Source organism: Arvicola amphibius, chromosome 3 (assembly GCF_903992535.2).
Source record: "Arvicola amphibius chromosome 3, mArvAmp1.2, whole genome shotgun sequence".
In the NCBI taxonomy this organism is placed as follows: domain Eukaryota; kingdom Metazoa; phylum Chordata; class Mammalia; order Rodentia; family Cricetidae; genus Arvicola; species Arvicola amphibius.
The window spans coordinates 123,899,589-123,923,096 of NC_052049.1; the positions used below are offsets into that span (position 1 = coordinate 123,899,589).

Consider the following 23,508-nt stretch of genomic DNA (forward strand, 5'->3'; position numbering starts at 1 on the left):
TGGTCGTATTAATAACAGAAAAAAACTGGCTTTTGTGTCTCAGTAAGACAGAGTGAGAAAAGAATGTATGCACTTGAGAATCCAAACACATGAAGATACCATTTTGCTACTACACTTGAGACTGGGCAGACTGAAGAGAAACCCGGTAAATACACAGAAGACTAGAGGGCTCTATCCCCTACTCAGTTAATAAATAGAGAACACTCTACCCAATACCATCCCCATTCTGCCGTATATATAGTCCATATCTAAGGCTATAAACATGGTCTCAACAAATACAGAAACACTGAAAATAGACAAAGTATATTCCTCAAATGACACACACACACAAAAAAAACTTCATTAGAAACCAGTAACAGAAAGCAATGTGGCAAACTAAGCTAAATATACACATCTAAAGAATGTCAATGGGATCTAAATAACCCAGGAATCAAAAAAAATCTTCAACAGACCCACCCTTGATGGTGCAAATACCCTGAAAGACAATTCCTTTTCATTGAAGCTAAATAGAATCAAATTACCTTTTCTTGAGCAATTAAAGAAAAAAAAAGGACTTTGAATAACTTTCTCAGGCAAATACAAAGTTTTAAAAGTTCTTCATTTTGAATGTAATATCAAGTATCATGGAAATTTAGCACATTTTTAAACTTCTGGTATTTCTAGAACATATGTAAGAAATTGCTGATGTTAAGATCTAATTTTTCTCAGTGGCAAACTGTTCATCAAGACAAAAACCAAGATAGCAAATTAGGTACCTAGCTCTTTCTCGGGCTGCATCTTCACGGGCTTTTTCCTTCTCTTGCCTCTGTTGTTCAATTCGGGCTTCTTGTTCTTTTCTCTTCATCAACAATTCCTCTACACGGGCCTGCCGTTCTGCCTCTAGAGCTCTCTTGCGTTCCTGATGTTAAAGACTAAAGTTACTAGAATTATGTGAAATTAAAATAATCAAAGGCGATGTAATTTTAACACAAACATATATTCTAGATTATTCCTGGATTGTCACTAGGTACATGTTTTCTAAGACTTTAAGGAAAAATTAAATAACAATGACGTGGTTTTCATATGTTATTTATCAGCGTTACACATAATGATAATATGATCTGGTATGAATTAAATCCTAAGAACTACATAGAAATATATACACAAACTTATATGCACATATTATGGCACAGCTAGAAAACAGATTTAATCAAGTTTGAATATTCATGATCCATAAACATATGCCAACTGTATTCCTACAAACAAGTAATACTTTGAAAATACACTTAGGTGAAAATTTTTTGCAATAGTGTGATAGCTAATCTTGGTAGTCAACTTGACTACATCTGTAATTAACTAAAACCCTAGCAGCTGGTCACACCTGTGAGGGATTTTTCTTAGTTGAATTATTTTATTTGAAGTGGAAAACCCACCCCAAGCCCAGACCACCCACATCTGGGCCACACCTCCTGGGGGCAGCCCACATAAGCAGATGTGGAAGAGCAAAGATTCACTTTGCCTGCTTGTCCTCACTCTCACAGGCAAGTTCATCTACCCTGCTCTTGAGCCATCCCTTCGCTGGTGCTGGAACCTATTTCCTCGGGGTTCCAATACGGACTGAAAATAGACAGCTGTCTAGGACGTCCCTGAGACTCTAGCGCCAATAGGGACTGAACAACTACTGGATCCTTGGCTTTTCTGTCAGGAGACAGCTATTGTTGCACTGTCCAGACTGCAGCCTGTAAGCCACTCTAATACACAAACACACACACACACACACACACACACACACACACACACATATGCACATGCACGCATACACATGTATATACAAATAAAAATTTCATTCTGTTAGTTCTTTCCTTTGAGAAACCTAATACAAATAACATCAAGAAAATCTTTCCTAAAAATAAGTAATAAATGTAATAAAAATCCATGATATGCATCAAAAACTATAAAATATTTCTAAAGTAAACTACATAAAGTCCAGATAAATGAAAAGACATTTTCTATCCATAGCTTATGATATGGTTATCAATTACAAAGATATAGCTCAGGCAAAAGAACTCGTCTAGCACATGTGAGGGAGGCCCTGGGCTCAACCACCAGTACTCAAGGCAAGAAAACAAAGTTTCTTTTTTGTGAAAACCCAATAAAGAAATCATCTAAACAGAGAACCTTCCCTGACACTGTCATCCCACAAGCAAAGCAATTATTCCCTCTCTCATGACTTTTATACCTGGTACACTTTTACACATCAAACTGGGATTTTATGATTTGCCACAAGGTAAATAATAATTAATTATTAATTGTTAATAATATCAATAATTGTCCTTGACCTGGTGAGCTGAGATTTGTTATGCAAATCTATGCCTTATTAGAAAAGAATATGTATTTTCATGACTTCAAACCAGCCCAAAAGCCTTATTTGTAGTACTCAAAGTGATCACAGCTGAAGGTATTTAGGATATATAGTCTCCATTTATGTAAATACTGCAATTTTTTTCCTGTAGCAAAATTCTCCACAGATAAGGTATTTTACCAAGAAGGAACTAAGATAGAGTCTTCACAATAAGACAACTCATTCTCTATGATGCTTCCTTCATCATGGATATGGCAGCTGCAGAAATTCAACGCTAATCAAGATTATCTGATGATACTGGTTAATAAATGTCCTAAGGACAAGGTATGCCCAAATCTTTATTAACTATTTCAATAACATTCTTTTTGGATCAGAAGAAGGAAATAATTACAAAACAACAGATGAGAGTGTCCCAGAGTAGCTGAGTGTACACCCAGCTGAGCTTCAAGGACACTGATGGTCCTCTCCATGCACTGCAGTGCTGTAGAATGTCATGCACTCCTGGGAACGGAGGCTAGGTTTTATCTCCAGCCCCTGACTCAGAGCCTGAGATATGAAAAGTGTTTAGTAAAGGTTGAGCAGAATCCTACCTGCACAGCCTCATCACGAGCTTGCTTTTCTTCTTGTCTTCTCTGACGTTCTTCCTGTAACTCATTAAGCCTCTGCTCATATTCCTTCAATTTTGATAAAACATCATGGCGTTTATTCTGAGCTTCAAGGGTGTTTATGAAGGCAATCTCATTTACCTTCCATGAGAACGAAGAGAGAGTTAGAATCAAGTTAACTCTTAGAAGAGAGAGAAAAGTATGTGTATGCTGCAGCTGCCCACGAACCATCTGGGGCTGGAGTCACAGGCACCTCAGCTACATGGTGGGTGCTGTGAACCAAATCCAGGTCCTCTGGAAGAGCAGTATACACTCTTAACTACTGATCCACCTCTCCAGCCCCTCGATTTAATTCTAATAAAAATAAGAAATTTAGCAATGATTTTACATATTATTTAAATCAGCAATAAGGCATGGGAAAAGTGGTAAGTTTTTCCTGCCAGTATTTACCTCAAATTAAACCAACGTATCAAGACTGAGATATAACACATGGGAAGGGCATGCAAGGATTTTAACATTGTAATAAAGAATCAGAACCTCAAGCAAACAGACAACTCTGTATATCTGGTAGGATACTTTAGTTCAAAGAAAGGAACTATTTCAGACTTCAAGAGACATATAGGGATAGTGCAGGCTGCATTCCAGGTACTAGGAAAAGTTTGGTCATCAAGAGACATAACAACCATACAAAATTACAGGTATATGAGACACTTCTCTGGAACTGCTTTCTTTACAACTCTGGAACCTAGACAATGAAATGCTCCTCAGAACAGCGGCTGAATATGTCTGAGGTGGTATGTCTCAGGAGGATTCTAGGCATTACACAGAGAGATAGGCTGCACGGCAATGACATTAAGAAACATTTCCATAGACAGAAAGAAGTAAACTACAGGATACGGCAAATAGAAGACCTGGGTATTAATCCACACACCTATGAACATCTGATTTCTGACAAAGAAGCTAAAAATATACAATGGAAAAAGAAAACATCTTCAACAAATGGTGCTGGCATAACTGAATGTCAGTATGTAGAAAAATGCAAATAGATCTATATCTATCTACATACACAAAACTCAAGTCTAAATGGATTAAAGACCTCAATATAAATCTGACCACACTGAACCTGACAGAAGAGAAAGTGGGAAGTAGCCTTCAATGCATAGGCACTGAGAGCAGCAACGAATAAATGGGACCTCCTGAAACTGAGCTTTTGTAAAGCAAAGGACACAGTCAATAAGACAAAAAGGCAACCTACTGAATGGGAAAAGATCTTCACCAATCCCACAAGAGACAGAGGATTGATCTCCAAAATATATAAAGAACTAAAGAAACTAAATATCAAAATTCCAAATAACCCAATTAAAAAATGGGGTACAGAATTAAACAGATTTCTCAACAGAAGAATCTCAAATGGCCAAACGACACCTAAGGAAATGCTCAACATCCTTAGCCATCAGAAAAATGGAAATCAAAACGGCTCTGTGATACCCTCTTACACCAGTTAGAATGACTAAAATCAAAAACACCAATGATAGCTTATGCTGGAGAGGTGGTGAAGTAAGGGGAACACTCTTCCATTATTGTGGGAATAATTGCTGTGGGAATACAAACTTGTACAACCATTCTGGAAATCACAATGGCAGTTTCTCAGAAACTGGGAAATCAACCTACCTCAGGACCCAGCAATACCACTCTTGGGCATATACCCAAAGGATATTCAATCATACTACAAGGACATTTGTTCAACTATGTTCATAGCAGCACTATTTATAATAGCAAGAGCCTGGAAATAACCTAGATTCCCCTCAACCGAAGAATGGATAAAGGAAATGTGGTACATTTACACAATGGAGTACTACTCAGTGGTTAAAAAAAAATGACATCTTGAATTTTGCATGCAAATGGATGGAACTAGAAAACACCAACCTGAGTGAGGTAACCCAGACCCAAAAAGATGAACATGGGATGTACTCACTCATAATTGGTTTCTAGCCATAACTAAAGGACATTGAGCCTATTATTTGTGATCCTAGAGAAGCTAAATAAGAAGGTGAACCCAAAGAAAAACATATAGTTATCTCCTCAATATTGGAAGGAGACAAGATTGCCGGGCAAAAATTGGGAACTTGTGGGTGGGGTGGGATGGGGGGTAATGGGAGATGGGGAGAGAAAAATGTGAAAGGGAGGATGGGGAGAGCGTGGGGGGGAATGGGATAGTGGGATAAAGGAAGGGTGGACATGGGAGCAAGGAAGTATATATCTTAATTAAGGGAGCCATTTTAGGGTTGGCAAGAGTCTTGACTCTAGAGGGGTTCCCAGGTGTTCAGGGAGATATCCCCAGCTAAGTCCTTGGGCAGCTGAGGAGAGGGAGACTGAAATGGCTTGATCCTATAGCCATACCGATGAATATCTTACATATCACCATAGAACCTTCATCTGGCGATGGATGGAGATAGAGACAGAGCCCCACATTGGAGCACCGGACTGAGCTCCCAAGGTCCAAAGGAGGAGCAGAAGGAGGGAGAACATAAGCAAGGAAGTCAGGACCGTGAGGAGTGCACCCACCCACTGAGATGGTGGGGTTGATCTAATGGGAGCTCACCAAGGCCAGCTGGGACTGAAAAAGCATGGGATAAAACCAGAATCCCAGAACATGGCAGACAATGAGGACTGCTGAGAAGCCAAGGACAATGGCACTGGGTTTTGATGCTACTGCATGTACTGGCTTTGGAGGGGCCTAGCCCTGGATGGAGGGGGGAGGACTGTGGACTTCCCGCAGGGCAGGGAACCCTTACTGCTCTTTGGGCTGGAGAGGGAGGGGGAGGGGAGTGAGGGGGAGAAGGAGGGAAATGGGAGGCAGGGAGGAGGAGGAAATTTTTAATTAAAAAAAGAAAAAAGATAGTTTGTTTTCGTTTTAAAAATAATATATTTTTTTTAAAAGAACTAGTTTAGGAAGCTATCATTTAAAATATTTTTAAAACAGGAAACAATGTAGTATTTTAGAGAATATTTTACAAAATTTTGTTTAATATGAATTTGTAGTGATATAAAAACACACTACATAAAATTAGGTCTGGTCATATTATTCTGATACTTTTATTTTTAAATCGGGGGTAAGAAGTAATACATTTCATCATATCAATGAGTAACAGAATTTTCCTACTCATATATCATTACGTGTTGTTCCAATTGGTCCTCTCCCGCAGATCTGTGCCCCGTCTTCCCTGTTCCCTGGTTGTCTCCTTCATTCATAGATGGACTCCCTATCTACCTTCCTCCCTTAATATCTTCCTCTGTCATAATCTCCTTCACAGTTTCATAAATTATTCATATACACAATTTTAAGTCAAGGTTCTATATATGAAAATTTAGTTTTTCTAAGACAGGCTTATTTTGCTTAATTTAATGGTTTCCAGTTCTATTCATTTTCTACAAATGTCATGATTTCATCTTTTTTTACAATTGAATAAAATTCTATTGCAAATATGCACCAAATTTTATTTATTTGTTCATTTACTAACAGACAATTAAGCTGGGTCCATTTCCTAGCTTTTGTGAAAATGCAGCAATAAACAAGGATGTGCAGTTATGTCTCTTTGTGGTAATGTCAGAGTATTTCAGTTACATACCCAGATGTGGTACAGCTAGATTATATGGCAGTTGTATTTTTAGCTTTTTTGGCTGCATCAATTTACCTTTTCAACAATACCATCTGAGGGTACATAACTAGAAGTTACGGAATCAAAGGCTACGCTTGATTTCACTGAGCTAGATCATCATATCCCCTGGTTAGTGTTGAAAGAGGTTTATTGGTTTTGCTTTCTCTAAGTACCATCTCTATCATTAATTCTAAGTATTACTCTTTTCATCTCTACTTCATTCATTTCTGCTCTGGTCTTTTTAACTTCTTGGCATTTACTGCTTTTGGATTTGAACTGTTCTTGATTTTCTAAGATCTTGAGGTTTAATATTAGTTAGTATATGAGAACTTTTGCAGGTTTTTGTTAATGTGAACACGCCTAGCTATAAACTTTCATCTTAGAACTGTTTTGATACATTTTAAAGGTTCTGGAAAGCTACACTTTTTTTTAATTGAAGAAACTTTAATTTCCTTCATGACTTCTTCAATGACTACTAATCAAGACTGTACTATTCCATGCTCTTGTATCTACATAGTTCCTATAGGGGATTGTTTTATGGCTTTTGGTAAGGGTTGATTTGTTTTCTTTCCCTATCGATTTCTAGTTTGGTTGCACTATGATCTACGATGGTATGAGAAACTACTCAATCATTTTGTATTTGGGAAGACTTGAATAGGATGACATATAAGAATGTGATTTTATTTTAGAGAGAGTTGCATGTCTCAGTATATGTTGGGTGGAATATTTTATATACTGAAATGTTCAGTCCATTTGATCTGTGGTGAACTTTTAACTCTGAGGGTGGATCCTTATCAACAGATTAGAATGTGGTATTGAAATCACCTATCACTATCATTTTAGGAGTTGTTTGACTTTTTATGTTCATCAATGCTTTTTTATGAAATTAAGTTCACCAACTTCATATGTAAATAAAATTTTAATTGTTAAAATTACATATAATCATATAACCATCTTTTTGATTAGTTATTCGATTTATTAATAGGTAGTGGATGCTGTTACCCTTCTAACTTTTAGTCTAAAGTTTATCTTTATTATATAGCAGAACAACTACACCATCTTGTTTCCATCTACCATTCACTATGGGTGGCTTTACTGATGTAGAAAGTCCTTCTGTACATGTGTTGCTTTTATTGGTTAATGAATAAAGCTGTTTGAGCCAATGGCTTAGCAGAGTAAAGCCAGGCAGGAAAACCCTAACAGAGATATAGGGAAAGAGTAAGAGGAGTCAGAGAGATGCCATGTAGCTGCCAAAGAAGAAGGATGCTGGAACCTTACCAGTAGGCCATATTCTTGTGGTGATACACAGATTAATAGAAATGGGTTAATTTAAGATGCAAGAGCTAGTCAAAAATATGTTTGAGCCTTCAGTCAAAAAATGTAATTAATATAGTTTCTGTGTGGTTATTTAGGTCTGGGCAGCCAGGAAACAAACAAGCAGCCTCTGCTTACACTTTACCTGTGACTCTGTTTCTTGAATGTAGTTGCAGTTTTTTTAATTTTCTGTAGATACTTCCTGCTCTTCTGTATAGGTTTATTTATTTTCCCTTACAAAATTTTGATTTTATGTCGTCCACCTTCCCTTCACCCCTAATATTCTTTTCCAGCTTGGTTAAGGTTATTAGTGGTGTCTTCCACTGTGTTTTTAAACTTGACTTAGTTTTGATTTCTAACATTTCTGTGTTTCTTTGAAAATCTCAATTTTTTTTCCAAATTTTTATTTGCCTATTGCTGACTTTTCCATCCTATTCCTGATTTTTTTTTCTGTGCTGTTGACTTTCTTCCCAAGGTCCTGGATGAACTCCATCTCCATGTCTGCATGCTCTTTCAGGTCACTGGTCATTTTCATCAGCTTTTAAATGGTCACCTACTTCACCATCTCTGATATAACAAGGAGTTATAATGGTGGAATATACAAAATAATCCCACACTAGTTCATAATTACGTATAATAAAGGGTTATTTATTAATGGGAGACTCACAGATCACTGTCCTAGATCACAGTCCTCTGCACAAATGGGGAACAGGAACAGAATCTAGCAGCCAGAAGCAAGAGCAGGAAGCAAGCGACATCTACATTTACAGTATAAGAGACCACACCCAAGTGGGCTCAGTCTAGGACTCAGTGGAGAGTGTGAGACTGAATATTCAGTTAGGATTCACCACAGGGACACTGGTTGAAACAATCACAGCTGCTGTGCCACTGAATGAAAAGAATAAGTGCAGAGAAATGAATTCATGAGAGAAGCAATGTCCTCGTCATACTAGTTAAAGTCTGTCAGCTTTTTTGATTAACACAATTTACCAATTAATATAAATACCGGAATATCTTATCAAGTTCATAGTTAGATTTCTTTTATTTCCTAAAAGTCTAATCAAGACAAGAATATTCCTTCTTTTTCATGGTTTAAAACTCATGAAGTTTTTGCAGATCCTAGTGAGAAATGTGCAGGGATTGTTTTTTGATGTTGCTTAATTTTTTTCATAAACGTATCCAAAGACATAATCCAACTTAATACTTTTATTTTCTTCACTCTGCTATGTAATCAAAAGAGTAACCTTTCCATGAATTTTAATATTGTATAAAATTTTATACATATGTATAGTTGGTTCATTAACATTAAATGTTTTAACACATGAGAATTAATTCTTGAATAAGAAATAAGGTTCACTCTCTGGTATAAAAAATAGGAGCTTTTTACTTAAAATATGATTGCAAACTGAATGGGTACTTCACATGTCCTAGTATAATAATATAGCTTTACCTCTGACAGGTACCATAATACTGTATGCCGGTAAAGTGTCATTAAAGAAATACTAATAATGGTCAGCCAAACTGTGTGTGGACATATTTTTCTACACCACCCAAATTAAGTGGCATGGCATGTTTTATGGTCAATTAGCTTGATTCTTTGAATTTTCTTTTAAAGAACAGAATAGGTAATCAATTCAGGAAATGTACAAAAGGAGACAAACCCAAAGGAAGAAAAAAAGGGATTAATCAGGTAAATAAATCCTGTTATGGAAAGACCTCAGAATGAATATGTGTGTGTGTGTGTGTGTGTATGTATATATACATATATATATATATGTATATACAGAATAATATGACCTATTAGTACTGATGGACTTATTCTCAAGTCTACAAAATTTCACAAATGATGATATATTGTATTATTGTGAGTTCCACTTCATTTCCCATCATTATTATGACAATTGCCTTTTTCCATAAACTTTTCTTCTGTTTTGTACTTTTTCTCTTTTTTATTTCCCTCAAGCCCCCTTTTAGAGTTAGATTATTTAGAGCACATTTAACTTCATTATTTTTTTTTGTGAAGTAGGGAGGTGTGGGAATATGACACACTTGTGTTCAGGTTAACCTTGGGTGTCCATCGGGAGCTAAACACCTTGCTTTTTTGTTTGTTTATTACATTTATTTATATATGGGTGCAGGTCACATGCCATCACATACATTTGTAGGCAAGAGGATACTTGCAGAAGTTGGTTATCCCTATTTATATAGATTATTTGAGCCCTAGAGGCTGAACTCAGGGATGTCAGCAAGTACCTTTATTAGCTGAGCTGTCATGCATGATGGCTCAAGCCTGCTTATGAGGCAAGGTCTGTCCCTGGAAACTAGGACTTACTGATTAGGATAGGCCAGCTAGTGAAACACTCAAGAGACCTACCTGCCTGTCTCCACTTTTCCATGCGGGGATTAAGAACACACATTTCAAAGAACATTTTTTTTCTTATTTTCAACTGGTTAATTTCAAATTGATTTTGGTTATAATCTTATTTATTACATAATGCTGGAGCTATAATTAATCAGTCTCAGAAAAGACTACTCTAGGACTCTCCTTATTATCCGATAAATTGGGCATTCTAGACATTATAAAATTCTAGGAAAAATATGTACACTTGACTCTTGAGAGCCTCAATGATGTTGTTTACATTTAATTATTTTATTTAATTGCAATGTACTTACATCACCCCCATCCCCTCCCATCTCCCATTTCCTCCTTATACACTTTCAAATTCATGGCTTCTTATTTTTTCATTATATAATTTTTATTGTTTTATTTAATTTTACTTTGTGTATATATATACGCAAATATATATATATATTTGCCTATATATATACACAAATATATATATATATGTATATATATATATTTGCCTACATATATGTCTGTGCACCACCTGAATGTGTAGTGCCCACAGAGGCCAGCAGAGAGTGCTAGATTTACAGACTATCATGAGCTACTAGGTGACTATTAGGAATTGAACCTGGGTCCTCTTACCACTGAACCATCTCACTAGCCCTATTGTTTACACAGACACAGACACACATACACAATGATGATACTAGTAATAATAATAATAAATACTTAAATGAAACTTACTGAGTCTGTTTAGTATTGTTTATATGTAGTTTTCTATTTAAGGCTGATGACTTAGGACTGGCTTTTTACATGGGTACTGTTGATCAAACTTTGATCCTCATGCTTCCCTAACCCATTTATTAATTTTCAATTTCATATTTTTTTTGTTTTTTTTTCGAGACAGGTTTCCCTGTAGTTTCTGGAGTCTGTCCTGGAACTAGCTCTTGTAGACCAGGCTGGCCTTGAACTCAGAGATCCACCTGCTTCTGCCTCCCGAGTGTGGGGATTAAAGGCTTGCGCCACCACCGCCCGGCTTCAATTTCATAATTTTATAGAATTTTCTTGGTTCTTTCTTTTTCAACCACTAAAAAGTGTGAAGTTATAATTCCTAAGCTTTAAAAATATATTTAGGGGCTGAAGAGATGGCTCAGCTGTTAAGAGCATGATCATCTCTTGTAGGGGCTTGAGTTTGATTTCCAACACCCATGTTGGGTAGCTCACAACCACTTATAACTCTGGCTCCAGGGTTCCTACAACCTCTTCTGCAGGAACCTGTACACATGTGTACATGTGCACCAATGCACACACACAAGGAGAGAGAGAGAGAGAGAGAGAGAGAGAGAGAGAGAGAGAGAGAGAGAGAGAGAGAGAGAGAGAGAGAGAGAGAGAGAATGCATCTTAATATACTAAAATATTTTTGTTTGCTCCTGTGTTACTGTTAATGCTACTGGAGCATGAAGTAAACTGAAGATGAGAGATATGTTCACTAAGAAGACAGTCATACAGGAATGGTAGATGCAGCTGAGACCTGAGCTGGGCTCCCCAGAATCCATGTAAAAATTGCTGGGCACTGTTTTTTGTGTTTGTAACCCAAGTTCTAGGAAGAAAGACATGTAAAACAGTAAGGGTCTTGGCCTTCATTAGCTAGCTAGCCTAGTTCAATAGATAAGCCTCTAGGTTTATTGATTCTACATACATGTACAGTGCACAAACATGGACACACATACACACCTACATAAACACACACCAATAAATAGAAGAAATACCTATTCTAACAAACATAAAAACAGCAACAAAGAACTAGCATGAAACATCAGAAAACATTGAGAAAACAAGGCAACTGAGTCCTCTAAAAGTCAACAAATACTCGACAATAAACTCCAGAGACACCATAATGGATGAAATGAGAAAATAATATAAAATATCAAGTAAGAAAAAAATATCAGGGACTGAAGACAAAGTAAGAAAATATTTTACTTGAATAGTAGTTGAAAATAAAAATCAATCATGATAACAACTTTCCAAAAGTACTACTTAAATGCCAGGTATAACGGCCAAAGAAAGGACAATGAACACCAAGAAACAAGCTTCAAACAAAATTCTTTTCATTGTTACTTTACAACTTTAATTTTGTTGCTGCAAAGGAATCATGATGTAAATATCCGTGAAAGGCTCGTTACACTCCAAAGGGATCACGACCCATAGGTGTACAGAGACAAATCCATCAGAGTAAAATGGAGTTTTCAGCTGAAACCCTTAAAGCCCTGGAAGTAAATAACTGGTAAGAAGATAGGCAGCAAAGTTCTCATTGAAAATCACTGGAAAATAAAGACTTCTAAAGTCACCACAAATGGCATCAATTTATCATCTATGCTCACCCTGCAGAAAGCACTGAAAGAAACTCTATACTCAGGAGAGGAAGAAGGACATTTCTAATCTTAAGCACCTAGAAAGAATAGTCTCACTGGAAGACTAATCAAATAAGTCTTTTTACAGGTCAAATAAGACATATACTATCAAAGATCAGTCTACAAGGCAAAGACATAGAATAGGGGTGGGAACATAGCTCCTTAGTAGAGGGCTTGTATGTGTCAAAGCCCTACACTCAACCCCAACACACTCTCTCTCTCTCTCTCTCTCTCTCTCTCTCTCTCTCTCTCTCTCACACACACACACACACACACACACACACACACACACACACTCTTCTGCGGGAGCTCCTTCTGCTCCTTTAACCAATAGCCTTTAAGATACCAGCCCACTTGGGCATGGTCTCTTTTGCTTTAAAAAGCAGCAGTAGACCTGCTCTTACTATTCTACTTCCGGTTCCACTTCTGGCTGCTAGACTCTGTTCCTGGTCACACCAAGGACTGTTGCCTAGGACAGTGACCTGTAAGTTTTTTCCCCTTAAATAAATAACCCTTTTATTAATCATAATTCCAAACTGTGTGGGATTGTTTTGTGACTTATGCCTTCACACACACACACACACACACACACACACACACACACACACACACAAACGCATTATCTATTTAAATTTGGTGATTGCAGATGTAGTTCATTTAGTGGAGAGCTTGCCTAGCATGCACAAAGCCCTTAGTACTGACAACATATAAACTGTATGTAGTGCTGCATGCCTATTAAGTCCAGAATTTAAGAGGTAGAAATAGGAGGATCGTATGTTTAAAGTCATCCTCAGGCTACATAATGAATTCAAGACTGGAAGGGGATCCCTAAGACTATGTCTTGAAAAAAAATGAAAGAAAGACAGACTCATACTGAATGAATTAAAAAAGAAGATCTACTTGTTTTACTTTTCACAAAAAATACATGTTACCAGCAAAAACATACCAGGAATGAAAATGAAAGAATGGAAATCATTTTCTATGCTAATAGAACCAAAAAGTAAGCTAAAGTAGCATATTCACATCTGACAAAGCAGACATGAGATCAAATGAGTCAGAAAAGATAAAGTCACTACAAAGCTAATAAAAGGAATCCTCACAAAATCCTAATAAATAAAAATGTTATGTATCAAATTTTGGTAAACCTATTTTCATAAAACCAACACTACTAGGCAAAATGGACAAATAGGTCCAGATACAATAATATTAACTTTTATACCTCACTCTAATCAACAGACAATCCACACAAAAACATTAAAAGATAAACTTCAGAGTTAACTCATATCATAGATCAAATGAACTTAGCAGACATTACAAAATATTCTGTCCAACAGTTATGGAATACAATTCTTTATAGCAGCCCACAGAAATTTACCCATACATAATATATCTCATTTAGTTTACAAAGCAAGTTAGTAAACAAAAAATTTTGAAACAATTCCTTGTATTTTATATCACAGTGGAATCAGGAATTCAAGGTCACCCTTGGCTACAAAACAAATTTGAGGGCAGCCTGAGTTTTCCACGTTGCTTTAAATTTTTTTTAAAAAAAGTTTAACACATTAAACAAGTCTTAGAAAAACAAGTATCATGTTTTCTCTCCTATATGGATTGTAGAAAAAAATAATTTAAATACATGAAAGTGTTACAGACGTTTCTACAGAATAAATAGGTGGTCAGGTAAGGGGTAAGAATGGTAACAGAGGAGGCAGATGTAATTAATTAAAGTGTACTACTTGAATGCATGAACATGAAACAATAAAATAGTATCCTATATTATCAAATTATGTGCTTTATTAAAATGTTAAACAGAGGTCTACAAGATGGTTGCCTGGATAAAGACACTTGCTGCCAAGACTGACAACCTGACTTTGAACCTCATCACCCATCTGCTGGGAGGAGAGAACTGAGCCCCTCAATGGTTCTCTGATCCCCATATCTATAAGATAGCATAAATAGGCACACAAAATAAATACATATAAAAAGAAAAGTTAAACATAAACCTACTATAAGACTGTCAACCCACTCTAGGTATTTACAAAAACAACAACAATAAAAACTGAAAGCAAACATCACCTAAAAGCTTTATAATGAATCCTCACAGCAGTTATCATTAGAATAGACTAGGAGAAAATAAAATGTCCATCAATAGGTAACTGGAAGAACAAACTATGGATTTTGCACACAATAATTATATTTCAGGGCAATAAAAAAGAAAAGAAGACCAGCCCATACAACAATATGAAAATCAACTCATGATGAAGAATGAAAGAGGCCAGAAGAAAGGATAGATTCTATAAGCCAGTCACACAGTTCTAGAAAATTCAAACATCTATGGTGATAGAAAGCAGAGCATTAACTGCACATTTGCAGAGCTGAAGAAAAAAAGTTGAATTCCGCAGATGACTTATGAATGTTCACTATAATGATAGCTGGAGAGAGATACACATGACAAAACTCATCACATATAGTATTTTACAGCTGTGATATTTATTCTGTCAAGTATATCTCAGTAGACCTGCTTATTATAAAGTATGAAACTGTACCTAGCAAATTTTAAATAAACCAGAAAATCTGTTATTTTAGAATGATACTTGGATAAACCTGTGATACTATTATACGCTATAAAATAAACTTGGTTACATGGTTATAGATTTAAATACACCACACCTTAGCTTCTTCCTCTTGCGCTTTCTTCACAATTGCCTGTAGCTGTACCTCTCGTTTAAATTCAGCATGAAGTAATTTCTCTTCCATCATCCTACGCCGTTGATCTAGTAATTCTTCCTTCCACTTTCGGACATCTTTCTCCTATGTATGACAAATTATTACATCATTAACTTCAAAATATACAGTAATTTAGCAGAAGACTAAGTATAAATGGAAAAATTCATGAGTATGACTAATGATTAAAAACCAATGACATAACCAGAATACAGCTTCCACAGTTCACTGGCCACTTAATAACTGTGCACACCTGTCACCACTGTAGCTAATGTCTCAATTTTCTTATCTATAAAAAGGAGAATAGTACTCAGCCCTAAACAATACATTTATATTACCTCCTTTAAGGTTCAGGAATATTGCAAAAAATGAACAGTAAGAGCTGGGTGACAGGGAGAAAGGTCTGCAAAATAATATCTTCTGGGCTGTGTTGTCACAGCCATTACAATTATGAACCAACAGCCACTCCAGTTGCCTGCATGGGGCCTACACAAAACTAGGTCTCTCAACAGTAGTCATGGTGGGCAGATCATAGGACCCTATCTCTTCATAGGGAACTATTTGCTATTAATGGTTGCCTGGAAGGAGAGTCATGCCATTAGTTGTGTGCCTGTTTACTGAACCCACCAAGCTTCAGTGGATAGCTCCACACCCATGGTCACATAGATGGCCCTGGTAAAACATAACAGATCACAAAACAAAAAGATATAAATTGAAAAAAAGGGACTACTGGGATGAGGATAGACAGAGGCAGGAGGGAGATAGGAGAAGTGAGAATAGTAATCAGAATGGATACACACAGGTATGGACTTATCAAAGACAATGTATGTTATTAATAAAATCATACTTCTGACAAAGTGGGTAAGGAAAAAAACAGTACCTAACTGGGTTATTTTGAAGATGTAATTAAATGAGTTAGCCTCTTAGGACAGTGCATTAGATGTGACTGCATTTACAGATTATTATTGCACTGAACCATGAGACACTGAGAATGAACACTTCATATGATATTTAGTATTAATTATCAACCTGACTGGGTCTACAAGCACCTACAAGACAAACCTCTTGTGAGGAAAGCTAGGGTAACTCTGTCAGGAAACCCCAACACAACTGTGGGCCACAGCAATCCATGGGCTGGGATCCTGAACTGAGAAAAGGGAGAAGCAAGATGAATGCTGACATTCATGTCTGCTTCCTGACTCCAGCTGCAGTGTGAGCGGCAGTGCCAGCCCTGCCTCTATGGCTCCCATGCCATGATGGACAGCATCTGCAAACTGTGAACCAAAACAAACCCTCCCATTCCTCAGCTGCTTCTGTCAGAATGCTGTCACAGAAGGGAAAAAAATAAACTAATATATGGTGCATTTCTTTTCTTTAAAATTTTTAATGTTTCCATAAAACAATCTATAATCACTAAAGAATACTTTTTTATTCTTAACATTTCAAGTAAGAAATGTAAAAGATATATTCAGTGCCCCAGGAAATCAGATTCAATAAGAAAGCAGGTAGATCTGCATAAGAAGAAAAAAAGCAATGAACATGTCAGTTGGATTTTATCTAAAATCCATAATTACATGTTGAGTCACATAAATGACTATACAAAAAAACATTACTATATTAGGAACCACTCCTTGAAGTCTGAGCTCTGAAAACTGTTCCTTGTAGAATGGAACAGCAGGCCGCTTCCTGCCACCCAGCTAGCTTTACCCAAAATAATTACACGGAAACTGTATTCTTTTAAACACTGCCTGGCCCATTAGTTTCATCCTCTTATTGGTTAACTTCTCACATCTTGCTTTAACCCATATTTTGTAATGTGTGTAGCACCACGAGGTGGTCGCTTACCAGGAGAGATCTTAACCTGCATCTGTCTTGGAGAGGAGAAGCATGGTGACTGACTATGGCAACTGCCGGAAGCGTCTGCCTCACTTCCTTCTTCCCAGCATTCTGTTCTTTCTACCACGCCTACCTAATTTTCTGTCCTATTAAAGGGGCCAAGGCAGTTTTCTTTATTAACCAATGAAAGTAACACATAGACACTCCTCCATCAGTTCCTCATGTGACACTAGAAACACTTGTCTTCTCACATACCCAGTTTCCACATCTGAACAACACCTGTACTGGGTACCACACAGTTACTGTGGTCAGAGGAAACCCTTTACCTAACAATGTTAAAATTGTTATATTTAAAATTGGAAAATGGGATTTACTACTGAAATTAGAAAACAAATAGGGAAGATCAAAAAAACCAAAGAATCTCCACAATTATAAAAATTTTAGCAATCTCTGAATTGTTTATATGAATAGTTAGAAATCATAATAATAATGCAAAAATGCACTGTATAATTTTATTCATATTTTTTTAAAAAAGGCTATGTTAGAATATTTAATCTAAAAATGACATAATTTTAACTTTAGAGAAATCCACAGTATAGACAGCTTTTCATGTTAGAATATTTAATCTAAAAATGACATAATTTTAACTTTGGAGAAATCCACAGTATAGACAGCTTTTCATATGCAATCTACTCATTCTAAATGACAACTTTTTGAAATTAAAATTTTTAAAAAGTTACATTGTCTTCTACCCCTAGAAAATTAATTACTGTATTTTGAAGGATCTAATGCTACTCATCTCGTTTTTATAAGCATTCTTATTACTGAATTCATTATTCCTTATGAATGTACATAACACAATCAATTTATACATATTAATTCTCCAACTATTGAAAGGCATCTTTTGTCACATACTTTTGCATGTCATTTTGTCATAAGTGTGAGGGAGTCAGTTTTTAAAATGCTCCCAATGGTCAAGGTCAATTGTTATTAAGTTCCGTGTATAACATCCTCCCCAAATGTGTCAGGACTGCACTCCAAAGAACACAGCCTTGCTTCCATTTTATTACCTCTCATGCTCTCTCTCGTCTTTCTCTCTTTATGCCTGATTACTTTGTACAGCAACCACCATTTCAGTGTGAAGACACCCAGACTGAAAAGAACACCTGGAAGGGAACTGGGCTTTCTAGATAACAGAATATAAATCCAGGACTAGGAACAGCATCAGTGAGTTTGGTGGGAGTTCTCCCTTACCCCAGGAGACTTAAGAGTCATCACAAAACCAGAGCAAGGCCCATTAAGCAGTCTATTCCTAGTTTTCCATTAAAAACAATAAAAGTGATCATGTCTTGAAACAATATCTATCCCATGTTATGTTTTTATATACCCAATTTAAATATCACATCACTGCAACAACTACATTTACTGTTTTACAGGCTATGTAGGAAATAGTCTTTGGGTACATATCCACAGAGTAGATCTATCTGCAGTTTGCTGAGGAACCACCACACTGACTTCACAGTAGCTGCAGTTTACAGTCCCACCAACAATGCATGTGTGTTCCCTGTTCCTCACATTATCACAGCACTAGTTGCTCTGACTTTTTTATTTAAAAAGTTTAATTTTGATAATTTCATACACAAGAATTTTATTTCTATCTTTTCCAGCCTACCCTCTTCCTTCTCCAACTCCTTCCATGTTCACATTTCCTCTCAAATTCGTGACCTCTTGTTCTTTATTACTGTTTTACACACACACACACACACACACACACACACACACACACCTTACATACAACTTGATGAACAGGAGGACTTCTGCTGTGAAAACGTTTCTTGTACTTATGAAAGGGAAGTTGTCCACATTAAATCTCAACAATATGGTCTCTAAACAAAACACCACCAGCTGGCATGACATGGATGGGAGAAATCTTAGAAGGCTGTACCCCAGTTGAGAGAAGAACTGATCTCCAGAAAGGAGGCTCCTAAGAAGTTATTCAATCTCAAATGGTCAGTTTTTTGTTTTCCTGATCTTATTCACTTTGACTGGGATATAATAAAATCTCAAAAGTAGTTCTAATTTCCAATTTTCTAATTGTGTATTATCCTACTGGATATTATTTTAAGTGGATAGATAGTCCATTCAAATCTCTAATTGGCAAGGAAGAGTAAACACTTTTAAACATATTTCTTCACAAGAGAAAACACATGTCTGCCGGCCAATAAGCCATGGTTGTGAGGCTCTTGGGTCCCAGGGATGAACCTATTACTATTGCTCTGTTAAATGGAGATAGTATCAACCGCCATTTAAATTTAGACTACTCTATCCATAGATTAATGCAGCACTCAGACTTCATCAGAGAACTTTCTTCAGTCGCTAATGCAGAAACTCACACTGGACGAAGAGCAGAATGTGAGTATCAGTGGAGTGTTCAGTCACATATGGAACACCCGCATCACACACCATCCTCAAGACTTCAGGAGTGGAAAGACTAAGAGCCAGAGGTAGAGGAGGACCTGAGCAAAGCAGTGTCAACTGGACACGATGGCTCCAATGCACTCACATATTCACAAACTGTGGATGCCTAAGACCTGATGCGCAAGATCAACACTCTAGCATGGAGTAAAGAGAGGGTCATGAGTCCCCATCCAACTGAAGAGCTATGAAGAACTGGTGGCTTCTAGGGGAGGAAGAATTGGGTTTTCTTAAGGGGAAGAAGAGGGTAGTGGTGCTGGTGGTGGTAAAAATGATAAAGATGACAAGACAACAGGGGAAGGAAGGAAGGAAGGAAGGAAGGAAGGAAGGAAGGAAGGAAGGAAGGAAGGAAGGAAGGAAGGAAGGAAGGGAGAAAAAAAACAAAAACATAAAAAAGAAAAATTATGTTCTCTGATCTCAATCCCATTAACATACTAGTATGTTTTCCTTGAATAAGAAAAAAGTCAGAGTCAGCTAATCATGAAATACAGGATCTCTTTGAAAGCTTGGTTGATGGCCTTACTTAATGAAAGCACAGTGACTTGAAGGTCCTTAACAAACACCTGTCCATGAAGTGAAAAAAGAAAGAACATCAGGACACAGACAGGGACTCAGAAGCACAAGCTCAGCAAGCTGTGGGACATCTTGCATGAGGACTTACTGAATAACTTACACTCAGCTCCAAGTCTAGGTGATACAATCCTAGGAAGGGCTGGCCTATAATTTACATTTGGCCAAGTCAAGCATGATATTTTGTTCTTTGGCTAATTATTACAGCCCTGAGAATAATAATTTGCATTCAGTGTGCAACTGCTATGCCAAACATACATGACTTCAGTCTTTATAGTCCTAGAAAAGAAGTCATTTTAGAGTCAAAAAATCTAAAGTTTTTGGAGTGTTAAGTTACCTATCTCTCAAAAGAATGTTTCTAGCAAATTCTAAAAGGCTAACCAGAAATAAATTTCCTCTTTAGTATTGTATTTACCACATCTGGAAATACTATTCCAGCAATGGTGATCAGATAACTCTTTTAAGTTAGGTGATTGGAAGGTAGTCAGATTCAAAAATTACAGCAGAACCAATAACACGGCTCAGTAGAGGCACCCTTGTCAAGCATGATGTCCTGAGCTCAACTCTTAGGGCCCACATAGTCAGAGGAAAAAAGGAACTCTTACAAGTTCTCCTGTAACATTCCAGACACCATGGCACATGTACATGCGTGTGTGCGTGCAGTCGCGCGCGCACGTGCACACACACACACGAACACATAAAACTAAGTTACATAAGGTATGAAGACCTTCTAAGCTATCAAAAAGCCCTTAATGAAATAGCACAATTATTGCATCAGAGAAAGTAGCTCCATGAAAAGTCACTATTGGGATGAAGAACCCACGTATCTGAGAAGTATAATAGTCTGATTTAGCAAAGGGCTGGGAATTGGAATTGGAACATTACTTAAGATGTTCACTTTTTGTTCTGGGGAGGGAGCTACTGAGAATTAAAACACCCTAGATGCAACTCAAGCCCTCTACACAGATTAACATATAATGGATGTGTTGTGACTGATATTATGGTTTCAGTTTCTTTCCAAAAGCTGTTCCATTGTGTTATTATGCATTGTGTTACTATGCATCAATTCTATCCACGTGCATTTTAACATGCCTGCCCCATGGAAGAAAGGCTGAGAAAGCCACGAGTGTAAAGATAGCCCCTTAAAAAACAGGTGCTGGTGACTAGAGGAATAAGAGCTGCAGAACAAAAGGTTTTACAAAACAGGAACGTCCTATGTCTCTTTAGTATAAAAAAGGGAATTTCACGGGCTAAAGTAATATTCAAAATTATAAAACCATCTGTGAATAATATTAAAACAAATGCTTGCAAATGATTCAACAGAATTTCAGTTGCTAAATGAGGTTTAAAAGGGTAATAAAACTGTTTTATGGATAAAACAGGATTTAGCTGTTTTATTTCCCAAGTAAGTGTATTTTTCACTGAAAAGAAATATTACTGCATAGTTGTTTCTATTTTCTTGAATTCTACTACAAATTCAACCAAGATTCCTATGTCCTTAACACAAAGTACCAATAGATGAGTTATTCAAACCATGTCGCCATAGCTTTTCCTGGGCTAGCATGGACAGTCCATGTCGCGTGATAAATCCATTTTATTGTCCTATTTCATCTACATTAGCATTTTTTTAAATGTGCTTCATGACATGGTCGCCACTACAATGAAAATGGCAAATGACAAAACAAAGTATACCTGTAAAAACCTTCCAAAATATCCATGTACCAGATAGACAAATACTTTAAAAAACAACAACAACAACAACAACAAAAAACTAACCTTTTGGAAATGGAACTGCCTTAACATCCTACAACATCTATTTTTATAACTCCTTTTAGTCTCGGAACAACAACAACAAAAAATCTACTTGAGCTGGGAGATGGTGGCGCACATCTTTAATTCTAGCACTCGGGAGGCAGAGGCAGGTAGATGTCTGTGAGATTGAGGCCAGCCTGGTCTACAGAGCTAGTTCAGGACTGCTAGGGTTGTTACACAGAGAAACCCTGTCTTGAAAAACAAAAAAACAAAACAAAACAAAACAAAAATTCTACTTGAAAACAGACCAACGTATGGTTATCATTTCTTTTTTAAAATGTAAAAGCTCACCCTTTCTAACAATTTTTGGAGCTTTAGTGTCTTCTCTTCACGTAGCTTTTCCCTTAACTGCTGAGCTTTCATGTGCTTCTCTTCATATTTCTTCTTAGATTCTGCAATGGTCCTATTAATACAGACACATGAACAAGAGACACATGTGGTCAATGACTAGACTAAATCAGAGGTCTTTGGGCTTCGAAAATCTCAATGTATACAAGATGCATTTAGCCTAGTACTTGTCAACTGGATAAATACGAAATGTCATGATAAAAAATGCTGAAAAGACTCACAGAACAATTCAATTCCAGGTAATAATCAAGATTTCTTTCTATCAAGCATTTCAAGAGAATTTTCAAACACCAGACCTTTTACGAGATGGTGAAGAAAGTTTTTCATGCATGTGAATTCCATGCCCTGGCAGTCTAGCTGGCTCTTCTTCTACAATATCCCCCCAGGATGTATTCTGACGCCAAGATTCACGAGCTAATAGGGGGGAGAAAAGTAAAACAAAATTTGAAAAAAGTTTCTGTTTAGCCATGTATTTCTTTAAAGCTAACTTTGAGAATTTTTTAATACACATGTATGTATATGCACAAATAAGTGGAGATTGTAGGAATTGTGGGTGCCATCCTCAGAAACCTTGCCTACTTTCTTTGATACAGGATCTCACAATTGCCTAGAGTTTACCAATTAAACAATGCTGCCTTGCCAGCAAGCCCAGAGATATACCTGATTTCACTTTTCCTTGCTGGGTTCATGAACACATATAACCATGTCTGGCACTGTAACTTGGGATTTGAGGACTGACCCCCCCACTGCACAACCTTGTAAGGCAATCACTCTATTTACGAGCTGTCTCCACATAAACACAACTTGTAAAAGCATTTCTACCTCAAATTATTTTACCTAAAAATTGAATTTAAGATGATCTAGTGTATCCCATTATGTCTACAAAACAAATACTCAAAGACACATACACACAATACCTTCATAATCTGCAAGAACATCATTCCAATCCATAGATATACCACAGAAAGATAGACTCCCACTGCCCATGCTAGCCTAGAATGTAATAAAAATTGAAAAAAATATTTTACACATAATATTATAAACTTAAAAATGAACTACATATGAA

The 23,508-nt window shown here is 36.8% G+C and overlaps 1 protein-coding gene across 2 annotated transcripts in view; it reads right to left on the reverse strand.

The window, feature by feature from the left end:
- The window catches only part of Scaper (S-phase cyclin A associated protein in the ER), a 378,485-nt gene that overhangs the window by 268,524 nt on the left and 86,453 nt on the right, over nucleotides 1-23,508 (reverse strand). For both annotated transcript variants that reach the window (XM_038323850.2, XM_038323851.2), the window contains exons 12-17: nucleotides 23,360-23,435; nucleotides 22,739-22,856; nucleotides 22,386-22,497; nucleotides 15,348-15,488; nucleotides 2,932-3,087; nucleotides 756-898 (exon numbers count right to left, since the gene is read on the reverse strand). In XM_038323850.2, the coding sequence (XP_038179778.1) occupies nucleotides 756-898; nucleotides 2,932-3,087; nucleotides 15,348-15,488; nucleotides 22,386-22,497; nucleotides 22,739-22,856; nucleotides 23,360-23,435 (746 nt within the window). The remainder of the gene's footprint in view (nucleotides 1-755; nucleotides 899-2,931; nucleotides 3,088-15,347; nucleotides 15,489-22,385; nucleotides 22,498-22,738; nucleotides 22,857-23,359; nucleotides 23,436-23,508) is intronic.